At 43.4% G+C, this 23203-nt stretch overlaps 10 protein-coding genes across 10 annotated transcripts; 4 read left to right on the plus strand and 6 right to left on the minus strand.

Moving 5' to 3' along the window:
• Positions 1 to 69: 69 nt before the first annotated feature.
• BMR1_01G03460 (hypothetical protein) lies at positions 70 to 1608 on the plus strand (the record flags this gene model as incomplete). The annotated part of the gene is made up of 1 exon (XM_012792305.1): positions 70 to 1608. One exon carries the CDS (start codon positions 70 to 72, stop codon positions 1606 to 1608), a length of 1539 nt encoding a protein of 512 aa, XP_012647759.1.
• Positions 1609 to 1783: 175 nt separating this feature from the next.
• BMR1_01G03465 (conserved Plasmodium protein, unknown function) lies at positions 1784 to 5094 on the plus strand (the record flags this gene model as incomplete). Its single annotated transcript, XM_012792306.1, has 2 exons — positions 1784 to 2240; positions 2261 to 5094. The coding sequence occupies 2 exons, from the start codon at positions 1784 to 1786 to the stop codon at positions 5092 to 5094; spliced, it is 3291 nt and encodes a 1096-aa protein (XP_012647760.1).
• Positions 5095 to 5179: 85 nt separating this feature from the next.
• On the minus strand, positions 5180 to 6627 carry BMR1_01G03470 (phenylalanyl-tRNA synthetase alpha chain; the record flags this gene model as incomplete). Its single annotated transcript, XM_012792307.1, has 2 exons — positions 5180 to 5811; positions 5832 to 6627. The coding sequence occupies 2 exons, from the start codon at positions 6625 to 6627 to the stop codon at positions 5180 to 5182; spliced, it is 1428 nt and encodes a 475-aa protein (XP_012647761.1).
• A 135-nt stretch (positions 6628 to 6762) lies between these two features.
• BMR1_01G03475 (hypothetical protein) lies at positions 6763 to 7746 on the plus strand (the record flags this gene model as incomplete). Its single annotated transcript, XM_012792308.1, has 1 exon — positions 6763 to 7746. The coding sequence occupies one exon, from the start codon at positions 6763 to 6765 to the stop codon at positions 7744 to 7746; it is 984 nt and encodes a 327-aa protein (XP_012647762.1).
• A 26-nt stretch (positions 7747 to 7772) lies between these two features.
• On the plus strand, positions 7773 to 8894 carry BMR1_01G03475_2 (hypothetical protein; the record flags this gene model as incomplete). The annotated part of the gene is made up of 4 exons (XM_012792309.1): positions 7773 to 7830; positions 7854 to 8065; positions 8086 to 8515; positions 8536 to 8894. 4 exons carry the CDS (start codon positions 7773 to 7775, stop codon positions 8892 to 8894), a joined length of 1059 nt encoding a protein of 352 aa, XP_012647763.1.
• A 59-nt stretch (positions 8895 to 8953) lies between these two features.
• Positions 8954 to 12583, minus strand: BMR1_01G03485 (XRN1, SEP1, KEM1, 5'-3' exoribonuclease 1; the record flags this gene model as incomplete). The annotated part of the gene is made up of 1 exon (XM_012792310.1): positions 8954 to 12583. The coding sequence occupies one exon, from the start codon at positions 12581 to 12583 to the stop codon at positions 8954 to 8956; it is 3630 nt and encodes a 1209-aa protein (XP_012647764.1).
• Positions 12584 to 12677: 94 nt separating this feature from the next.
• BMR1_01G03490 (dihydroorotate dehydrogenase) lies at positions 12678 to 14160 on the minus strand (the record flags this gene model as incomplete). Its single annotated transcript, XM_021483003.1, has 11 exons — positions 12678 to 12727; positions 12750 to 12816; positions 12837 to 12917; positions 12938 to 13096; positions 13117 to 13203; positions 13224 to 13468; positions 13492 to 13589; positions 13610 to 13732; positions 13753 to 13804; positions 13825 to 14068; positions 14089 to 14160. 11 exons carry the CDS (start codon positions 14158 to 14160, stop codon positions 12678 to 12680), a joined length of 1278 nt encoding a protein of 425 aa, XP_021337582.1.
• Positions 14468 to 17092, minus strand: BMR1_01G03495 (vesicle-fusing ATPase; the record flags this gene model as incomplete). The annotated part of the gene is made up of 18 exons (XM_021483004.1): positions 14468 to 14629; positions 14651 to 14891; positions 14915 to 14966; positions 14987 to 15053; positions 15134 to 15283; positions 15307 to 15552; positions 15573 to 15632; positions 15656 to 15889; positions 15911 to 15997; positions 16020 to 16115; positions 16139 to 16224; positions 16245 to 16392; positions 16413 to 16474; positions 16497 to 16537; positions 16560 to 16677; positions 16699 to 16877; positions 16898 to 16986; positions 17009 to 17092. 18 exons carry the CDS (start codon positions 17090 to 17092, stop codon positions 14468 to 14470), a joined length of 2202 nt encoding a protein of 733 aa, XP_021337583.1.
• Positions 17093 to 17124: 32 nt separating this feature from the next.
• Positions 17125 to 18999, minus strand: BMR1_01G03500 (hypothetical protein; the record flags this gene model as incomplete). The annotated part of the gene is made up of 1 exon (XM_012792313.1): positions 17125 to 18999. The coding sequence occupies one exon, from the start codon at positions 18997 to 18999 to the stop codon at positions 17125 to 17127; it is 1875 nt and encodes a 624-aa protein (XP_012647767.1).
• Positions 19000 to 19683: 684 nt separating this feature from the next.
• Positions 19684 to 22944, minus strand: BMR1_01G03505 (XPO1, CRM1, exportin-1; the record flags this gene model as incomplete). The annotated part of the gene is made up of 1 exon (XM_012792314.1): positions 19684 to 22944. The coding sequence occupies one exon, from the start codon at positions 22942 to 22944 to the stop codon at positions 19684 to 19686; it is 3261 nt and encodes a 1086-aa protein (XP_012647768.1).
• Positions 22945 to 23203: the final 259 nt, after the last annotated feature.

The raw sequence follows: 23203 nt of genomic DNA on the forward strand, positions 1-23203 counted from the left end.
GTAACTCTCCTACTATTGTGCTATCTGTTGTCGTAACACCCAGTGGCCACGAGGACCCTGGGGCTGCCAATGTACTCCGCGCTCGCTCGCGGGGGCCTGGGGCTGGTCAAAGCTGCACGGCCCTTCAAAACCGGCGTCCTGCGTTCGCTGGTCCGCGTTGACACGCTGAAGGTCGCCCTTTCTGACCCGCAGTTACCTTCCAGCGATGCCTTCGCACGAATAGTACAGATTGCAAATAGTCGCGACGGGGCAGGGGCAAAGTACACTTTGGAAGATTTTAATGCGATAGAACACAGCTTGTCCTGCCTAGACTGCGACTCGAACAGCGCCGACGGGCTGTCGGTGGACTGCATATTTGGCACCATCTGCATGCTGGACTCCTACAGACGCGCCAGGCCAGCGACAGTCCCCGCGCAGCTGGCAAAACTCTATGCGCAACTGATACGAGGACTGGGCCGGGAGATTGATCGGGAATTGGGCCAGCCGGCGCCGCGCGCAGACGGTTTCGCTCTTGTTGCCCGCGCCATACAATCCGTAACTCCGGCCTGCCGTAGCGATCTGGCCCGAATTCTAAACAAGCTATTTCGCAGGCACGCCGTGCAACTGCTTCGAGAGGGGAGGTTTGACAGGTACATCAACTTGATTTCCGCCTGTATGGACGTTAAAACTGTACAGGCTCTCTTCCACCTGGAAGCACGTCACAATTTCAGGTTTAGAGATTTCGGGGAGGGGGGGGTCCTCGGCAAATGCAGTCGAGTTCTTAGGGAAACAAAGGCAGCGGAACCCGCCGACGCTGATCTCCTCCCTAGATCAAAGGCCCTTGTCTCCTCGCCCATCTACCCGGAAGAAATTGCAAATGCCAAGCAAGTGCTGTCGGCGGCCAAAAAACTACTCTCGGCTAAAAGAGACGCGGAATCGGTTGCTCACCTGCTAAGGGTTGAAACCCTGCTGCAGCTGCTAGGGTTCGACGCGCCCACCCACGATGACGTTGCCAGTATCGCCGAAAGATACTTTTTAGTTACCAGTCTGCACAACTTCCGCTACTGCGACCTGGCCTCGTTGCTAAAGCTCTTAACTGTCACAAAAAGTGGCTTGGACATCCGTAAATACGTTGAAAATTTGCCAAAAAAAGACCCTACTGCCGAAGACACACACCTCCTGGCGCAATTTAAATGCACCAGGTTCGGGCCCCTCCTGGAAGAAATCGTCACGTCTAAACTTAAGCCGCGTTCCCCGCCGAGCAAGGAAGTGGGAAATGGCGGAGCTGGTGGGATCGTCGGGTACGTTAACGGCATTAAGGTTGAAGATTTGGGCGAGGACGGCGTGCGCTCAAAAGTCAACCGACTCATAGGGCGCCTTGGAGACTTGTTATTTGAACGTAGGTGGGCCGCCAATCACATCTCCGGGGCCCAGGCGGGAGATTTAAAGGGAGATGCAGACGACGAAGCCCATGCAGCCCTCAGGCTTGCGGAATTGGTGGTAAATTTCGAGTCAGTGAGGCCAATGCCGGAAAGCGACGGCATACCCATGACGCTGGTGAGGAAAATCGCGCAAAAGTACCAGCCCCAAGCCACAGCCGCACGGGCTCCAGCCCGCGCGTCGGGTTAGTAGGATTGCTGCCAAGGTCTAATGTATAGTATAGTGTATAATAGCGTATGTTGTGTGTGCAGTGTATAATAGCGTGTCAGATTGATGGGATTGCCACCAATGGTCTAATGTATATTTGCGATAGTACTAATCGGCACGGTGTGGTGGCGGGAGAGAGGTAACTGGGGCGGTCGCCATGCCCGTGACGTTCCCCCTCTTCGACCTGGGCGGGCGCGTAACGAGCAAGGACGAACTCGAAGTGCCGGAGGAGCTTGGTGAAAATGACCTAAGCAGCGAATTTCATGCGCTGGATACCCGTGACGACGCCCCCGATAACACATTCAAAGACGCCCCTAGTAACACATTCAAAGACGCCCCTAGTAACACATCAAAGGGCACCCCCAATAACACATCTGCGCCGCCAAAAAGGGAGGGAGTAGCACAAAGTACATCGCAATTCGCAAAGGAATGGAAGTGTTCATTCGCCATCTCTTCTATTACCAATACGTCATCCGTGAGGCAACGCTTCTTCTACACCATCCGACTGCTCAGGCACGGCAAGCTAACTGGATGCGGGTCTATCCTGCCCAGGGTTTTATACTCTTCGGGGTACATTTTGGAGCCTAGGCAGTCAGTACACTTCCCCAGTACAAGTAAGCATAACCTCAGTCAGTGGTGATTTGGAAGGCACAGACGCTCATCCTATCCCATAGAGAACTGGAAGACTATAAGATTTGCGTGGACATGTGGCAAGTGCGTCCATTTACATTCAATTGCATATTTGCCACGTACCAAGTAACGTTACTCGAGCTAGTCAGAGAGGGTGATGTCAATGCCAAATGGATTCTCAAGGCTGATGGCACCGAGGTACAACTCATTGAAGTAAAGTTTTTGCTGGAGCGTATTTTCAATTTTGCTCTCACTTTCCACGACTGGTTGTTTATTCCCGTTGCTGAAATGCCCAGGGCGCTTAGTGAATCGGGGAAGGCCCTTCGAATATGTATGCGTTATAGCAATGGTAGCAATTATAAACACATAGTAAGTAGCGAGGGAAACTTTTGGCCAGGGCCCGTATTCTTTTCGTTCACCGGTACATTCAATGATTTGCGCAGCAGTTTTGTGGAATTGGTGCTAATGGCCAATGCCAGGGGCAAGTGGTATGGTTCCCCTTCTCAGCTGGGCAAGACCTTTATTTCCCTCCGCTCCATCCCCGAGTACTCCCACCTGAATTCCTCAATCAAAAGACTCACGTATGATCGTTCAAAATTCCTACAGGGTACCATATCTGGCTATCTAGATATGGTGGTGGTGGACGAGGATTTTGCCAACACACGAACACTAGGTACCATATGCAGCGGGCATCCATACTCAAATGTTTCGCACTATACCAACACATCAGCACTTATGCTTCAAATAAAAATCATCAGAGTTGAGGGGCTGGTCGGCGCTATGGACATGAGCGAGTGCGCTGTCAAAGTGACCTGGGACGGAATGACTAGCGTGACCAAAACTACATTCCTATCGGAAGGCTCTGCCCATTACAACGAGGACTTTGACTTCCCAGTCAAATTGGTGGATGAAAGGGAGGTGAAGAACCTTATGATGATCAAACGCATACTTCCCGTCGATCTACACTCCCGAGGAAGTATCCTCTTTGAACTTAACGCTGCCGGGGCCGAGTATATGGGAGATGCAATTCTTCAGCTGCGTAAACTGGCTACAGCCGCCGGAGGCGGCTTCAGGGCCTTCAGGCTGCCTGTATCGGGGGCTCCGTCCGGCTCCTCCGCCATATTGGTGGTGGAGGCAGGGTTCGTTCCGCCCCTGCCCAATGACTTTGAGTTTATACACGAGCCGGAAGTAGAGTATCAACCAAACATATACCGTGATAGTGGAAAGCACTGGGAAAGGGACTTTGAGAGGTTCCAGAGTATATATAGGAGTTGGTTTCCCGACGCGCCGACGCGTCGGGATTTTTGGCCCCTTGACCGACCTACTGGCCTGCCATTATCTGCACTAATCACCAGTCTCAGGCTCCCATCCCACCAATTCCACCCCCTTAAACTTCTACACTGGGTCTCAACCTATCCCCTTGATGCTGGCACATGCGCCGAGTCCAGCGCCAAGGACTTCAAGTCCCCCTTCAGTCGCGTGAGCCCAGTGGCTAAAATCCTTAGCCGGAAAAGGGTCGGAGGGTCGCGGGATAGGGCGCTGCTGGTGGCAGGAACTCTACTGGCGCAGCGCCAAGATGTCTACATTGCCAAGGGTACGGTCATTGAGAAAGTGCCCAAATCACATAAATCCGCAATGATGGGCTTTGGCAGACTGCGCAGAGTCCCATGTTATTGGGTTATTACTAGACAGGGAGATGATGTCTGCTTTTGGGATCCGCAGCTACCCAGAAATGACACTAATAATGGCATGGTTCTTCTAAGGGGCAGGGCCAGGCGACATCCTGGAATCAATGAAAACTACGTAAATAACGAGACTGGGGCCGATGAAAACTGCACGAATAATGACATGCCCGTGTATAAGAGCCCGCAGGTAATTTGCACGCTGGACTGGCCAGACGAAGGAGCCATTGAGTTCAATCCAAATGATAGGACCTTTCCAGACGCCTTCATCCCCCTGCAAATTAACCCAAATGCATTCGCCTCATATGCGAATAAATACACCAAAAGCGCAAGTACAACGCCTAACCGGAAAACGCTGAGCCAGGTTATTAAAGATCATGCTATGAGCCTGCCATTCTCACCGTACCTTCCATTCGCAGATGACCCAAATGTAGACAAAGTGCCCTACCATTCTGTTGAGGTCGTATTCAACGCTAACCAAGTCTGGGGAAATCTACAAAATCATAACCCATGCGTCATATTCTACGATTTCGAGAATTCAAAGCACTGGAGACCCTTTTTAAAATCGCCAGTAGCGCCTATGGTTGCAGAAATATACGTTGGGCCGCCAGATGAAATGGCATATATAGAACGGATCCAAGAAGAAATCCATCATCACGTGCATCAGCTCCTAGTCGGAATCCTCAAACGCCCAGCCCACTGCATCCACAGGATGAAAGTTGATCAGCTCGCAGATTTGCTAGAAGATGGACTCGTGCACGGATATCTGCATACCAATTCGTACAATAAAAAAGGCGGCGATGTAGAAGAAAATCCTAACATATCCGATGCAGAAACCGATTGCTCAGACTCTGATGATTCGCAGACATTCGTCAAAACACCCGCTATAACCTACTGGCTTGAGAAAAAAAATGAATTTCTCGAATATTTCGCAAAGGTTGAGGCGGGGCGCATTAGGGTCGCCTTGCCCATGCGCCTCAGGCAAGCAGACGTATCGGAAATCTCGCGGCTTTTCCTCAGGGATGGCATAATCGGAGACTTTATCCGCACCCTGCCTATGGGAACGAATTTCGGCATTGCTGTTAAGGCCTACCCACTACCTGCCAGCATAGTGTCCACATGGGTGGTCCTGATCGTAGGCATGCCTGCTGCCTAATTTTGCCAGTCAACCCCCTTACCCTTAGCCCAGTCCTGTACTGCTCAGTTTCAGATGTTGAATGCGGTCGGAGTCTAACTAAAGTCTAACGTATGGTAATGCCTAGGGAACGGATTAGCTGGTCAGAGATTCGGGCGTGTAGCTTGTTGACCTGGGCATTTGTCAGGTTCTGAAAGTCCCTGTATGTTATCCGGTAGCAGAGTGATAATCTAGACTGACCGTCTACTACCCGCTGATACCGGTCGTACAGCTGCACGGATTCTACCAAGCCGCCTCCGATTCTTTTGACAAGGTCTATGAATCTCTGCTGAAATTTTCCAATGTCATCGTCGTGGCCGTGAGGGAGGAAGAAGGATATGTCCCTCTCCACAGCAGGATGATGACTGTACCTTACAAATTGGGTAAATTCATCTTTCTTGAGTGCGTCTGCAAATTGTGAAGCAAACCGTTTGTCTTTTTCCCAAAATAACCTGACGTCAGGGATGCCGAACAACGCCATGCACAGGCGTTCTAATCCAATTCCAAACGCCCATCCAATAGGCATTGGCAAATTTTGCGATTGAAACGATCTTGGCAAGCTATGTCGAATGATTTGAGGCTTGATCAATCCGCAGCCAAGGACTTCTATGGGTAGCCCCTCTATGCTTACAGACATCTCAAAAGAAGGTTCGGTGAAGGGAAAAGTGTCGTCGCTCCAATTAATGGATATTGCGTGGCCTGCTTTAACTGGGTGTTACCCTTTGTTTTGCTAAACAGGTATCTGATCAACTTCTCCATTGTCTCCTTTAGGTCTGAAATTATGTTGCAGTCATCTAGGTCATCATTCATGAATAGCCGATATCCATCCATTTGGTGGAAGACTGGGTAATGGAGGGAGTCGATGGAATCTTTTCTCCATACTTGCCCTGAGTATGTGGCGCCAGTTAGGCCCTGCGATAGTAGCTTTGGTAGGTAAAAAGTAGTGTGGGTAGGCATTAACAGCTCATCGTGTCCACATTTGTCGCTCAATTCGTTAACTTCACTGGGTGTTAGGGACTCAATTTGGTGCTTGTTATATTCTGGCAGCAAATAGTTGTATGTGTTGGCGTAATTGGACGTGATGTAAAAGCTTTCAGTGGGCGATCTGCTGGGATGGGTGTATGGTACCAAAAGCCTATCAAAATTCTCAAGGATAGATATGGGCAGTGAAGGTACCGTATAATAGGAAATGTTCGGGTTTGAACCTTGGAAAAATGCCTTGATGCAGTGTGTCATAATGCCTACAGGGTTGCTGGGGTCCATATCCAGCCTTCTATTTATCTTGTCCCTTAGATGCTTGGGTAGAGACTTTTGCCAATTCTCGTGCTGAATTGCGCTGTCAGTAGACATGTTGCGCAAATCAAGCGTAGCAAACGACTTGAAGCGATTTCGAAACGCCGGGGTGCAATTTTGAGACGCTAAAAACATGGTAAACATGACGCAGTGTTTTATATTCAGGAAAAAATACACCAGCAATGGAATTCTAAGTTTTGCACTCCAGGTCCATATTCTCATAGCCCCAATCTCCTGCCAACCACACCACTGCAGGCTCAACTAACTTGGGTAGGCCGTGCCAAAAGCTCATGCCACCGGCACGTGGCAAACATGGCACCCTGGAGCTACTAATGTCACTCATTCATAGTTACTAAAATGCGCAGCAGTATTATCATCTGTGTAGCTGCAATTTTTCTATCCCTTGTAAATATTTTAGCTGCCACACCAAACTTGCCCGTCGATAGTTATGCCTTCGTGGACAAGAAAAATGCAAAATTGAATAAAAAGCGCCCATCAAAACCCCTGCGAAGCAGGCCGGTGAAGAAGGCTGTCTCGCGCCACAAATATAACTACAAACCCAAAAAAACAGTCGCCAACGCACCAGCCAAATCTAACATTAAGAACCCGAATGCCAGGCCTAGCAGGAACAAATTAAGTGGTAAACCCTATGGTAATAAGCGGGTGTCTAAGAACCCAAACACGTCCAGGGGCAAAGATTGGGCCAAAAGTGGTTATAGTAGTAACAAAACTCACAAACTAAAAAATAAGAGTGAATTAATAAATTCTGCAGTCAAGGGTGGCCTTAATCTCGTCACTCCCATAGGCACTCTAGGATTGAATGACTTGGGTGCCAGCAAGGACAATAACGATGATGACGATGATGATTATGATGACTTTATTAGCGGCCATGGTGATAATTCCAGCCATAAGTCAAGTGGTAAAATTGCAGGCCTGGCTGCTAACGGCTGGTCCAGTGGCAAAAGGTCTAACGATCATGCAGCCAGGGGTCCAAAATCAGACCTGGAAGATGATTATACAAACGATGAGGGGGATGATGATACAAAATCAGACCTGGAAGATGATTATACAAATGATGAAGGGGATGATTATGATACAAAATCAGACCTGGAAGATGATTATACAAATGATGAAGGGGATTATGATACAAAATCAGACCTGGAAGATGATTATACAAACGATGAAGGGGATTATGATACAAAATCAGACCTGGAAGATGATTATACAAACGATGAAGGGGATGGCGACAGTGTTCAAGGTACGAAAAAAAAACCAAAGGCCAATAGTAAGGCTTCAAATTGTACGCTTGAATGTCATAAAATCGACCGGCCAAATAATTAAATTGCACATTAATTTTAGAAAACGGTATGCAACGCCCCAAAGTAAAAGCCTACGTGTCGAATCTAAAATACGTTGATGGTTTAGGTAAGGGAGGGCAATTGATACAGAATACTTGGGGGCAGGATATGATGTAATAAAAGGAAATCCACTGGGCAGTAGCGACAGCCTGCTAGATCCCGGTTATAGATATCCAGTCATAACACAAAAAAGTGCCAATTGCCCTAGAAATAACAGTAACTGTATTACAGTAAATTCCCTTCTGTCGATACCAATGGGCGTTTGGGTAAGGCGCTTGTCAAGCTGTGCCAAGCAGGAGAGGGTAAGACAGATTGTACACAGGTTCGCAGCCTCACACAATCCAACAATACTCTAGATACAAAGAACATCAAAAACGATCTAAAATTCGATGTATCGATAGAATCCCCCTCGCCAAATGATGAACATGCCTTCACGGCGGCCTTCAGCTTCGCCTCATCGTTCAGCTACGATAACCTCATGAAAATTGCCACAAGTAGGGGCCATAGTATCCAACAAAATATGGTATACTGTTACAAGTACGTCACTGGGTATAGCCTGCCAGTTGATAAGCTATCTTACTCCTCCGAATTTGCCAAATTTGTCAAATCGCTACCCGTAGATTTTTTTGCAGCTGATTGCGTAGCTTCGTTTTATAAAACTTACCCCAAAAGCGATAATTGCAAAAGTGTAAACTCGTGGATGACCCTTTTCAACATATTTGGCACACACTTTGTCACTCTAGTCTTTCTAGGTAACACATAGATCATTTAGGAGGTAAAATCATCATCAATGACACAATTAACACACAACAAGATATCCAAAATGTTAAAAGGAACGCACAACTGAACATAGATTTGAACGCAAAAGCACTTGATCTATCACTCGACGTTGGTACCAGTCTTAGTAAGAACTCAAACTACACGACATCTGGGGCAACAAAGTCTATTTATTTCCTGGGAGGAAGCGTGGCCAGTCCCCTGGATAATTTTTCGGCATGGTCCGATTCCCTATCTGAACACGCCATGCCCGTCAGAATCACCCTCCAGCCCCTACACCTCATACTGCCCGCACAACTAACCGACTCTTATAATTCAGCCTACCAATACTACGCCACACTGGCGCCAGATTGATCAATCCCACACGCATACATATACATACACTAAACTTAACTGGAACAAATTGGTAAAAATTAAATGGTGGGCTGGGCGACCGGTTGAGGGGCCCCCCCTTGACCAAGTGCACTGTCTAGAAAGGGAAAGGCTGAATCCCAAGTCACAAATGGCTGTAGGGAAAGTACATGATCTGGAGTGGTTGTAAGACCCCGCAACTTGGGTGTACGCCCATGGCATGTGGAAGCGCCAAAAAATGTATCAACAAGGCATATCTCGAGTAGAGTTGATTCCTTTTCGGGGAATATCCCGGTAACGATTGCCCTGGCCCCAACGGGTACGGGCCCTCCCTGGTAGAGGTTGACGACGTACTGGCCAATGCACGGAAGGCGGCGTTGTAACCTTGATACTGTATTGGGTGATTTCAGCGAAGGGTATTTATCAAATTCGGCCGAATAGACTGAGTCCAGATCGCTAGTGCTGTATGTGCTGGGCGTGGGTTGGTGCTCGCGAATGAACGAATCGTGAAGCCTTGCTATTTCAGCAATAGTGGCGCTTGGAAGTGCAGAATACCCGCCGGATACGAACTTTAATATCTTGAAAGGCTGTTCTTCGCACCAGGCCACGATATTCTTTCCCAAATGTATTGCGTGATCCCTCCCCATGTGCGCTTCAGGGTCCAATGAATTGGTAACGTATTGGAACACGTTGGCAGCATTAATTCTAGACGATTCGTTACGAGAGATGTAATCAAACAGTTGAGGGAACAATCTTTTGTATTCTTTGAGCGCTTTAAAGGCGTCGTGGGAGTATATGCAGCTATAACAGCACGGCCTGTCGGAGCTTGATTCGCTGTATTTGCTGGCAGAATTGGCATAGCCCGGCAAACATAAAATCCCGGTAATTCCTTCATTTGAGTGCGATTTATTCCAAGTACACAAGCCCATTCCTATGTCATGCCGGATCCCATTGAGGTTTATTTCAAGGCTGCCCAAGATTAGCTCGCCTACATGCGATGTAATCCCCGCCTTAGCACACAAAGTTTCGAATCCGTACCACTTAGAATTCTTAGAAGAAATCAAAATTTTCAGAGCCATTGCCTGCAGCCAATGGTGCCTGTCCCTCGCGTCAGAAAACGCGTCCTTATCGGCTCTATTGGAGCCGCCGGAAAAAAATGTCGCTATGGCGCCCTGCTCGCTGATCGACAGCTTCCCTACGCTTCCAAAAAGTGGACCGTCTCTTATCAGTACGACTTTGCATCCATCCAAATTGCTTAAACTCGGCTGTGATGATTTTTGCTTGGCCACAAATCTGGCAAAGGAAATATTGTGGTATTCAACGCCCCCGTAGGGGCCTAGGTTTCTGTCTATCCGGCGGAAAGAGATAAAAGTATTTTCTATAGCGTCGGGACAATCTTGGTTGGTCCTGAATATATCAAGATCCACACTGAACAAGGAGGCCAAAAAGTCGATGGCGCCTGTGGAAGGAGTGGACTGAAGGCAAATACCTTGAACGTGGTATTGGAATCGCAACTGTTCGGCAACCTTCTCATAGTGATCTGGGTCAGTTTGTGTGAATTTGCGGTGGCTAAGGTTGAATGTAACGCTGGGAGTGAATATTTTGTAAACCTGAACCAATGAGGGATAGGGGTAGCCAACGAGGGCGTGCTGGGATATTTTGCCACGGATGATTGGCTGGGGGTAAATGTACATGCTCTCATGTTGAGAGGGCCTCGAAAATACGTTGACGCCCTTGCTAAACTGGAACTGGTGTCTAAGCTGGGCGATGCTAGGGAACCAAAAACTGTTCACAGGACTTGATTCCACATAGCGCATAGTGTTGTCAAAGTGGCCATTTATCCCAGGATTTCGAAATTTACGCTTGATAACTTTGCCGCTATTGCACTGAAAAATTAGATGGGCCTGGCCAAATTCATTGCGCTGTTCATCCGCTTTGTCGAGAGGATGACATTGCAATGAATTGTGAATAATTTGCCTTATCAAGGTTGGATCGATAGTGGGCAGGAGTGTAACCCCTCCCCAAGGCACCAAAGTATCGTCCATATCCACGTCGAATTGCGTTGGGAAGTAACTTTCAAGTCCAGACTTTGGATCTGTAATCAGTGCTTCCAGCTGTTTTGGTAGCAAGTAGCTTGACTTTGGCGGGAGGACCGACAGGAGCTGCTCAAAGGGCGTACAGGGATGTCCCAATTCAAACTTGATACCAAGTGCCTTAGATAGTCTCTTGCATTCGGTTTTCTGGATAGTACGTTTGAGTATCTTTGACATGTCCTGGGCCAGGGGTGGGTAGGGGCACGGGAGGTACCAATTCCAGTCGGGTACGCATCTGTAGTAGTAATACAAGACCCACTGTATCCCAATCAAATATTGTTTGACTATTTCCTCCCTAGATTGCTCATCTGTGAGGCCCATTTTGGCATAATAGTACCTGCTAGCCCACTGGTCAGGAGTGGTTGCGGGTTTGGGAAACATTCGCGAATATGTCGTATAATCCTTTTCAATTTTATGCCGGGCTGTGTCTATCAAGGTTGGTTTGTGCTCATTGGGATCTCTTAGTTTTTCTAGTATTTGTTTTGTCTCTACCCTGCAGTATTTGTCCAAGAAGTTGCAAAAGTTGCGGAGGTCTATTTCACCACAATCAATCGTGAGCCAAGGGTTTTTTTGGTTTTTTCCCACATGTTCTCGGTATAATTTCATCAGAATCGTTAATCCTCTGTTAGGGATCTGTACAAACTTTAAGTGAGGAAGGAAATCATTGCCCACAAGCAAGCAGATGAGGATAAAATCATCGATAGCCCTTGATATAAAGGGCTCTTTCAGCATGTGCACGGGTAATAATTCACGAGCCAAATATTCGCGTAGCACCCGTATGTGCAGCAGCACAAAATTGTCATCCTTAGGTAATAACCGATATGTTATATTATTTTTCATCATATTGGTGAAAATTATAGATTCACGAAGTAGACAAATGTGTGGTTCATGAAAAAGTAAAGATAGCATAATCAGGTCTGCATCTAATCCATATATGCAGTGTGATTTGATCGATTGGCCCTTAGTGTTGCGGATGTATTCGGCTATTTTGTGCTCTCCTTCACCTGGCACATTGGCTCCAGACACTATCACCTTTAATTTAGACCAATAAGTATCTGCCTTGATCATTTTTGCGACATATTTCTCTATTTGAGTGGTAAATTCATGCATAAATTTCGTGCCAGGGGTTATGCATGTAGGATCGAACACAAAACCATCCTTGCCCCTAACTGGGTCGTCGTAGCCGTTAGCAAAGTATTTCGCGCATTCTTCATTCAAATTAGCTCTCTGTTCTGATTCCGCAACGCTTCTAAAGCGCCGAGTGCGCTGCTGATTCATCTTGGCCTTGGGGGCCACTCCATCCACCGCCAAATATAACAGTTTTTTAGGCTTAGCCAAATTAACTATCTTTGTTATATATTGGAATATAGATAACCATATGTCGCCTAGCGAAGATATGTCACGGCTGAATTCCTTATTCGAATAGGCACAAATGTGGACTATGCCATTCATGTCAAGGTAAAGGGCATCAAAGGGGAGTGTAGAATCAGAGTAAAATTCAGATAATGCGGCTTCGTTGTCCGAAAATGATCTTGATATTTGTTGACAAATGAGCGGATAGCGTTCTGCGATGTAACGAAAAAAATGACCCACGCCCATTTGTACAAACGACTGTCCCAACTGCTAATTAAGTTATTGTCAAATTGGGCGTAAAGTCTACCACTAAAGCCTGGAGTGCTACTGTTTCTAAAAATTAGCCCTCTCTATGAGCACGTCCAACAGCATCGCTAATACTAGTATAACCTACTTCAAATGTGAGGTTTACCCCTGGCAGATAAAATCTGACACAGATCCTTCTTGATTTTGTTGGCCGTTTTTGGACCCTGGTAAATCTATATAACAATTATTATACCATGCCCGTGAATATTTGGCATGCTGATGCACCCGCTTCAATTTTGGTCAATACATCATGACCGCTGAATATACCTCCACTCTAAATTACCAATTCCTTACTGCTATTATCGGAACTCTACCGCCAGTATACTTGTATACTTTGTGTACTAGCTTGGTTGAAATGTCACGTAATAATAGACCACTGAGACCGCCGGGTAATTCATTGGCGGTGTACTCGCCCGGTAACTTTTCTTCAACCAAAATCCGTGGTCGAGATACCTATCTTAAAGTGCTTATACCGTCGTGTTGCATACAATTAGCGCATCTAATTTGCATTCCAGTGCCACTTTTGCGATGTCTTGTATTTGATCATCCGTTAGGTCTGGCTACATCACTAATTTTTTACTGATATTTTTACGCATAACAAAGGCTTCCGCCTGTATGTGTTGCAAAAACTATCTGGATTCAATTCGTTAAGTATGCGCTGAGCCGTAGTTATTAACTCCCTTAGTGCTTGGTTTGATTGTGAATCGCGCAAATTTTTAGTGTTTGGAGAACTAACATTTATTGCGATATAGTCAGCATATGCAGCCACTTTTGATACGCATATGGATAAATCCTTAACAAATGTTGTAGATTCTTTATTTCGGCCTAATATATTATACAAGTTATACCTATGCTTACGCCAATTAAGCTGCTTTTCACCAAATTGTCATTCGACTGTCTAGCACGAGCCGATTTTAGATTTTTAACCATCACATCAATCCCCTTGCTAAATCAGTGTCACGCCACCTGTTAAAGCCGTAGCTATTTACAAGGCTTAGGTGGCTGGGTATTCTCCATAGTCTTGGTTTTATATTTCCTGGTTGTGGGTTTAGCACGACTGTACCCACTTCGATGAATCCATAACCAAGTCTGTATAACAATTCCGGTACTTTAAGATTTCCAGGGGAGCCTCCGCATCCTTGTCAAATCCGGCTGCTATCCCTATATCAATTACAAATTGCCTAAAGGATTGCTGAGCCGCAATGGACCAATAGAAGTGCCCAAGCTTGGTGGATTTGGCCATGTGTCTATTGGGAACAGCTTCCTCTTAGCCATGTAAATGCTAAGTTTATGACATTTTTCAGGATCCACAAATTTAATTAGCAGTGGCAATGTCAAATCGTATAGGGGACAATTTACGTCTCGTAACCAAATAACAGTAACACAAAACACCGTACACGTTGACAGCGTTGCTAAAAATTTAATCTAAATGTATATTGTCATGCCGTCTGATCTTTCTCATGATTTATATGTGATAGAGCTGACAGAAGTCTGGACCTAGTAAGTCTGGTATACATGGCAGACACCCTAACATCACCGTATATTGGATACTATGTGTATGTGACATGATAAGCATTTTATCTAAAAGGTTTAAATCATAAAAGTGCGCATTGATAAATAACACATTTGTACATTGCAACTTCAATTTTATTCTGATTTTATTCTGTACAAAAAAATGTATCCAACTATCCACAAAATAATAAATGTGTAATTATAAATTGCTATGCAATGTACCCAAAATGTTTTAACAATAAAATACAAAATATAAGATATGTTTGCGTGGCTAAAATTACAAAATAAATGCACGTAGGTATGGGTATTTCATCAAAATGAATGGTTATAGTAATAGTCTAGGGGGCAATCGTCAATTGCCGAGAAAAAGTCCTCAGCAGTAATCATGTCGAATTCCTTCTTTTCCGCTGCCATCTCCACTGCAATTATCAGATGCTTAATGCCTACTTTCGCAATCTTCCCATGGTTAACTATCTTGGATCAGGTTGAGCTAACCTTCTGAATCTCATTGGGTGGCAGGTCTCCCTCTTCCTTCCTAAGCTCACTCAACACAAATGACAACTCCTCACTCCCACATACCAGGGGTACCGTTAGTACTGCGTTGAAGGAATCGTAGATTTTGCTATCACGCATGAATTCCTCCTCTCCAGTTGTGCACACAATAAAAATACGTCTCCCATTCGGAGGAGGTTTCTTAATCAGTATAAGAAGGGATTGTAAAATTGTGTTGCTGAACCTCACAATCAATTGACAAATTACCTAGGTCCCACACGGGAATATTCAATCAATCTTTCAATACCATCTAAAATGACTGTGTGAGCTCAAAATTACCTAAAGATAAGGGTGATTTGTGGGCATCATCAAACACTTTGGATATGGCATTAACACGGGATAGTTCCTAAGTTAGCCAATATTTAAACCTGCTCGAATTTACATATATAATCATTCAAATTTTACATTAATTCAAGTAACACTTACAGACAGACCGATAAATTGATCCGGCGATATAAGCTTGACAAATGGGAAATTAGACTCAATTGCCATATGAGCAGCTAATGCCGTTTTGCCAGAACCCACTGTGCCCTGTAACAAAACGCTAAGCAATGGTATTTTTGTAGATTTCACAATCTGGATGATAGGCTACAAATTACCTTCTGGGCATATTTCGTCAAATTGTTGAACAAAGTAACAAATTTAGTGCCATATGGAATTATACCATGTACGAGACACGCATTAAGGTCAGATGAACCTGCGCCAAATGCAGGTGTGACATCCTCTAATGCATTCAAAAAATCACTTCGCTGCACTATTATATTCTCAATATCCTTGGGCACTGAAGGATTATCCGGATCTATATGCCTTTTGGAAGCGAATGAGACGGCAGCTTTTATTAGTCCCTAATTTACAGATAAAGTACCTCAAGTTCTGCACCTGTGAAATTTTTGGTTTTGCTAGCAATTTCCTTCAAATCCACGTCCTAAGTTACAGTACTCGTGATACTTGTGCTATGCGTTTTGACTCACACATAGTTTTGGTGTGTATTTTTAGGATGTCTTGGCGGCCTTGCTCATTCGGTAGGCCAATTTCAATTTGTACTTCAAATCTTCCAGGCCTTAGCAAAGCGTCGTCAATCATGTCAATTCTGTTCGTCATTCCAATCAGTAATATGTTGTTTAGCGAATCCACTCCGTCTATTTTAGAAAGTAGTTGGGTAACAATGGAATCTCTCGCAGCCTATATAACCGGTAAATTTACAGTTCCAGAGTTGTCCATGCCACGACGTTGACAAATAGAATCGATTTCATCAAAGATAATTATATGCAGGCTCGACATGTCCCCTTTCTGCATTGATAAAAGTGCGTGCCTTTTGATATTCAGCCTCTGCATCCTTGAATAACTCTCGCACATTCTCCTCTGATTGGCCAAAATATCTGCTCATAATCTCTGGGCCATTGACAATCTATCACTCAGTGTTTGTGTTACCTTGGGCTTAGAGCAATTAAGTGCCTTAGATATTTGTCGAGCTATCAATGTTTTGCCAGTGCCTGGGGGTCCATAAAGAATCAAACCTAAGTAAATTGTTTATCACCTTTGACATGTGATATGCCTAACTGTCTTAGGATGGGTAAGGGGTAGGTACGGGAAATGAACGCTCTACGGAATATCGTGTCAAATTCGCTATCCAACCCACCGATGCCCAACTCCTCAAAACAGAAATTTGTTTTAAATATTCCAACCTATCTAACGCACTTCTTACGTTTGAATTCAAGTCATCAAAGTTAAATTCAGTGCCGTTTGTCACTAAAGCTTTTAACACATCTAAGTATATTACATAAAATACATGATTTTTCATCATTCCTAGTACTAGTTATCCCGATAACCCTAAGTGAAATATGTCTATTACGTCAGTTTGATCTGCTGATCATGAATCTTAAATGGTATCGTCTGAGACAAATGCAGAATATGCCCATTCAACAACGTTTTACATTGGGCCTCCAATTCTTGGGTTGTACACAAAATTTCTGTGTCAAATTAAGTGATACTTGATGAGGATTTGGTGAATAATGATACGGAAAAGATAAGAATGTCTGCTGCGGTGATGGATGTCAGCAATTCAGGGGAAAGTGGTGATATTGTGATTGTCTCCCCTAATTGGACTTTTAGAAGAGTACGTATGCAACCACCTATGAATATTTCCCGAGTAGAAGCCTTGGGGTGGGATCTACATAATAATCATGATACTTTGCACAAAAAATGTATCCTTTAATCGTCACAAAGGCGCTGTTTCTGTGAAATTCAAGTGATTTATGTAGTTTTTCATCAACATAAACCTACAATTATGTGATAGTTTACCAAATTCGTGTACGAAAGCGCTTCTTCTGGCACTTTGGACACTACACGCAATGCAGAACCGGTCCCTTTGGGTTGTGCAAACATTATGACTAGTGTTATAAAAATTAATAAGTCTGTTAGTTTATCCTTTTGTGCAAAAAGGACGTAAATGCAGGCACTACAGAATTCATAGATTTGACGTGCAACATACGCTTGATGGTTAGGGCAACCCTATACCCCTCCATCACATCTGCAGGGACTCCAACAATATTTTCATCAGAATATAATTTATTATTCATGTTGTATTTATTTTCTCTGACTATTTCACTGCCAATCCTAATTCTGGAATTCGCTTCTGAATCTATTTTGGGTTCAAAAGCATCCATATTGTCATCAACCATTTTAGTATCTATAGCATCCGATCCATCAAATTTGTCACTTGTTCCTTTCGAATCATCAACTAATTCGTTACATCTAGTATTTTTACTGGATATCCCGTTGATAATAGTTTCCAAGTCTGATTTAAATTCTGCGAACATATTCTTCAACATGTTCAACTCATTTTGCAGCGATTTGCAGTTGCAATTGTGTTCGCTATTGCCACACTTGTTGGATGCCTCGTGCAATTTGATGTGCGACTGGGTAGATTTTGTTGAGCTTACACAGTCAAATTGTGATTGAGAATTGTCCCATAAATCACTGTTTGCGGGAATCATTAAGTTGTTATCCGATCCTTTTAACAGATGATCACAGCACTCGTGGGTATGATTGGCCATTAAATCTTTCCTATCTGGTAAAGATGCGCTGTTATGTTGTCTAAATTGGTTGTGTGATTGCCTTTTATTGAAAAATTGAGAGTCAAACTTGAAGGGATTGTCGCTATCGCTGGAGCAGGAAGAGGAATTATTGATGCCAGTGCCATAGGTATTACTGGTAAATGGATCATCTTGTTTAATAAAATCGTTATAAGGTGGTTGTTGGTGGGAGTAATCAGATTTTACCCAATTTGAAGCGGGTGAGTTTCTATAATTCCTATACGAAGTATTAACGCTGGTATGTCTGTATGCCGAATATGGTGATTCATTAGATATATAAGTTAGAGTCGAATGGTCATCGTGCAAATAAGTGTCGTTTGCGACTGATCTCATCGAATTTGTGGCGGATTGGTAACGAATAGGAGTCATAATGCTTCCAAAATCCGCCGACTCATTTGAGTCGTTCTTTATAGAGTATGAGTGGTATGTCGGAGTGGAATTGATTATGGAATCAATGTTTGACTTTAGGATCGAAAAGTCGAACTTAGAAATATCAGTGTCAGAGTAGTAGTTGGGAGGTGAAATTCGTATGTTGTAATTTGGTGGTTTGTAATCATCAGTGTTCGGTTCGTTTGATGAGTGAATTCTAAGGGGAGTGTACAATCCAACAGTTACAGACTTATTTTGGTAATTGCAAGGCGTTTTTGAGTTGCTAGTGTTGGTATACTTTCGTACAAAATTATGAGCAAATTTCATGGCTTCAAATCTCTGGGTCCGCTTGACAACATCATTTGGATCAAGAGGCAATGGTCTAAGAGGGGTTGCCTTTGGTGAGCATGTGTATTTTTCGCAAGTCAAACCATCATTGGCATCTACTTGTGTAGATGTATCATATATGTACCGTGGTAAATCATTGGAGATAACCGAGTGTACATTATTCCACATAGAGCGACTATCGCCGCTAATTTGTGTCTTTATGGGACTGCTTCCAGCCAAATACCTGAGAGTTGGTCCGGGATCTCTATTCCTTGTATTGATTGGTGTCTCGAGTTCAGTTATGTGCAGTGGCCCAGGAGTCTGTGCTTCGTCTACGTATTCGCCGCACCCCTCACTAGGCATTGTGTTAATGTATATAAATCGGGAAATTTGCACTACTAACTTGCAGCTATTAATGTACAAACTTTGGTGTTTGACACACCAAAGCAAATGATATTGTGGGTATATGTGTATTAAATTCCTCCTATAGAGATACCCCATCGTGCCAATTCTCTTTCTTCATTGCTCTGTTTATTAACCTTATGCACTGATTTTTAAAAATTAACTGTCCAACCTAAAATAATGTTACTCAGGTATGTGTGAATCTTTTCCATTTATCAACTAATAATTGATGAATGGAGTAAAGCATTTGTGAGTTGAGATTTATATTACCCAATTCGCTTAAGTTTTGCAATAAAAAATAATAATTGAATTATTATATACTAACTCATAAACTATTTTTTTAATGTACACACTATATATAATGGATCAATAGCGTTTATGTGTGGAATTATCTGTTTGTCCATATAGTTTATGGGCAATAATAGATATTGGTGAGTTTTTGAAATAATAATAATAAATAAATTTTCAGATGAAAAAGGAAAAAATCGTCCACAATCACTTTGATACTATAAAAATTGATTAATTGCCATGCTACTATAAATTTGAAAGTTAGTGCGGTTCTCCAGGGTATGAAATTATTTTTCCAGTACACATTTGACCAATGCAGACATGGGTTAAGCTTGGGGGGACAATTGATAATCACTAAACACACGCAAAATGTCTAATTATTGTGCAGTATAACCTGAAGTTATAATGTGTAATACGCAAAGGGTATAGCATAATAAAATTGAATTTTTCAATTAAAAAATTCGAATCGCTCCCTAAAGGTGAATTGAGTGGATATTACATATGTCTAGATCTTGCTACTGCCTGATCTCGGTGTAATGCATGTGTCTCGTTAGACTGCTCACTGTACTCCTTAATAGAAAGGAGTAGATCCTGGATTGTAATTTGAAACTTAGACGTCACAACTTCCAGCGCGTCACTGTGCGTTTTATCGGTGATAATGCTGTAGTTAAATATGTCCAAAATGAATGCCTCCGCTTGAGTAACGTTTATTGTGGCGAAGGCTCTTGTTATAATTTCAACTAAATGTCTCATAACTTGGATCTTCTCCAACCCAGCTTGGGGAAGATGTAATTTCCCAGATTCGATTGCGCCAATTAGTAACCGCAATATTTCAGTCTGAGTCTTAAAACCAGACCTATGCAAAGTATCCGTTAGCACACTTAGGACCTCATCTAGTAACATATAGTAGTGTTCCCTGCAAAATTCTAGCATGTACTCTGTGGGAGGTTGGTCCAAACCTAAACCCATGCCCCTCAAAAAGTTGTATGTTATCTTCAAGCCCTTATCAGATAATGTAGGATGTTCGTGGCGGAAGGCCCAAATCAAACTTTTCAAAAGTGTTGATTGGGCACTGGGGAGGAGGCAAGTGATCCCAGAAAATCGGTGCTGGACACTTTTTCCTAGGAGATTGTAAAAATTTTCGCGGTGATCTGGATAACTATGAAAATCTTGTTTGACCATATTTAAGGTACACTCAAACATAGTGTCAAAGATTTGACACAAATTGCAATCAACGTTAGTAACAAAACACTCAGCAAGAGTTAAAACATCTGGATCTCTCAGATCTGGATGGGATTTTTGGTAGTCAACGAATACATAAGTGATGCAGGAATCGAATATTGTATTTATCACCTGTACTGTCGATGGGTCTTTAGGGGGAGAAACATTGGATACAAACGTCTCAATTAGGTGTAAAACAGCACGTTTAGTTTGATTCTTGGCCACAATAAGTGTGTTTTTGATGCAGGAAAGGCCTTGTTCCGCCACTTGCTTTGAAATTTGTAGTGATAAGCATGAATAAAGATTCATCATTGCAGGGAAGATAGATCCGAGTTGGCAGGTAAAAGCGGAGCCTGTGGTTTTGGCAATCCGGGTATTTGCTCTAAGGAAGAAGAATGCTGCCCGTGTACAACTTAGTGCATCGCAATTGTCGCTTTGTATTGCCCTTAACACCTGTTGCCACTGCACGTTACATGATTCCAGCAGTTTCTGAATCAGGCCGGGCTGGATATCCGGTGAAGCTGCCGAAATTACATTGCCCACTGCTTCATAATAAATCAACAGTAACTTATCATCCAAATACGATGCAACCATGTCACGGTTATTTAGCAATACTGTGAGATATGGCTCAGTATTGCCACACGAAGATACGATTACCTTGCCACAAGTAAGTGAAAGCTTTAAAAATGTCTCACATGCCATTTGTTGCACTCCTGGGAACGTTTCTCTAACAAACTCAAATAATTTATTCAGTACAGTATGTAAGAAGCGCCAATTTGCCTTCAAGAATCGGGGATACTGACCTACGACGTACATGATGTTAGAGGCTACTATTGCCTTGTGTGATGTTGATGTCTTCACCTCGCATATGTTCAGCAGGCTCTTAATAACCTGGACCAAAAATCTCTTCTCTACGCCCTCATCCATAGCGCCACTTATCGCCCCAACGCTGTAACAAAGGCGGTTTAGTGCTGTTGAATCCCAATCTTCATTGTTTTTTGAATGAGAAACCCCCTGTGCCATTGCCATTTCACGATCCAACACTTCCAACATCAATCTTTCAGTGTCATCTTGAAGTAAGGTTGTTAATCCAATGAGTGTCTGTTTCATGCGATTGTACAAGGTAATTTCTGCGGTATTTTGGTCGTATTCCCTCGTCACCTCGCCAGACTCCGAGTCATACATTATATAAATCTCTTGTGGCTTGGCCATTTTGTTTATAAAAACTTTCTGTACTGCTACTAGTAGTAGACGATAATCAGAAAACGACTCCGCAGTAGGGTCATTTTCACCGGCAATACCTAAAGATTTTCTTTGTTCCGGCATTAAAAACATCTTAGTGAGGTGATGCCAATAATCTAGTGTTATCTTAAAAGTCTCCTCATGATTAGCCTCCGTCACTCGAATTAGTCGTTCTAACACTAGCAAGATGGATTGCTTATCCCTAGTGGCCGTAACGATATCTTGGTGATAACGCTTTAAGAAATTTGTCGTGAGTAATGCAAATTGGAGGTAAAAGGTTTCCCAAAACATTCGCATCTGTGGAGACACATATGATGTGTTGTCGTAGTTGGTTGAATTTGGAGGTAACAATGCAAATTTGTTTACTAATTGGGTCCAGAAAGATATTAGTCTGTTGCTAAACATCTGGACTTCGTTTTGATGTAGATCTAGATTGGCCACTTCTGAAAAACACTTTGTACATTCAATTCTGAAGAATAGTGGCTCCCAAAAATTGTTAAGCAACAAATCAAGTATTGACACTGGTATTCCTTGATGATTGTATGGTTCAAATATATAACCAAGTGGAATCCATTTGATGAAATGAGCCAGGCACGTTAGAGTCTGCTTAATTAACGATTGTTTAAGTACTTCCGGATTTTTAGATGCCCCAACTAGCACAAATAGACACAAATCGAAAACAGTACAAAATTCAGATGCCATGCGATTCATTAAGGTAGCTACCCTAGTACTAGTGATTTGTTCTTGGCCAAAATCAAAAACTTCTTCACTGAGCATATTCAAAATATGCATATTGTTTTCACAAATAATTTGGGATGCATGGGACGATTTGCAAATTTCTGATATAAAAGTTGGCCACTTTTCTGGCCATTCGCGTTTAGCAATTTGAATCAAATTTTCATTCGCTTTGGTAAGCAAATGCTTCTCTTCGACCCACGTCTTCTCTTCCATAGCCATGTTGATTACTAATTCACTAACATATTGCTTAATGCCTGCCCTTTCTTGTTCTGGTAGTATGTTCCAGCGCGTGCCGATACAGGATTCCAAAATCTGTAACGCTAAAAACTTGGTATTTGTGTTACGTGAGGTAGATAGTATTACTGCTACATTTCTCCAAGCATCAGGAAGAGATTTCAGCTCTCCGAGTATTTTGTGTGCCGCATCACGACTAGTCGTATTGCAATTACCAAACATAGCATCCACCACGCTATCCAATAAGGCCACCTTCGACGAATCGTACAGTGTCTTGCAATCTAGTAACACCCGTGGATCACATGAGGTCGGAGTGTCCATTATGGGCGCACAGGTAAGTTATTCGTTCTGGTTGAACGAATATGTCACCCCCATCGACCCCAGTAACCACTCCCGGTACCTGCATTGCCTAAACTTAGTAATAGTACCCTAGTTATATTCTCTATATATATCGTCTATACGGATATATCCTCATCTATGATACATTCTAATATTGACCTTATATAATATTAATGCTCCAAATAAACAAGAGCATGTCACAAATATACAGACTTATCTAATATAAGTGTCGATTTATCAT

The sequence above is a fragment of the Babesia microti genome, chromosome I (assembly GCF_000691945.2).
Source record: "Babesia microti strain RI chromosome I, complete genome".
Taxonomy (NCBI): domain Eukaryota; phylum Apicomplexa; class Aconoidasida; order Piroplasmida; family Babesiidae; genus Babesia; species Babesia microti.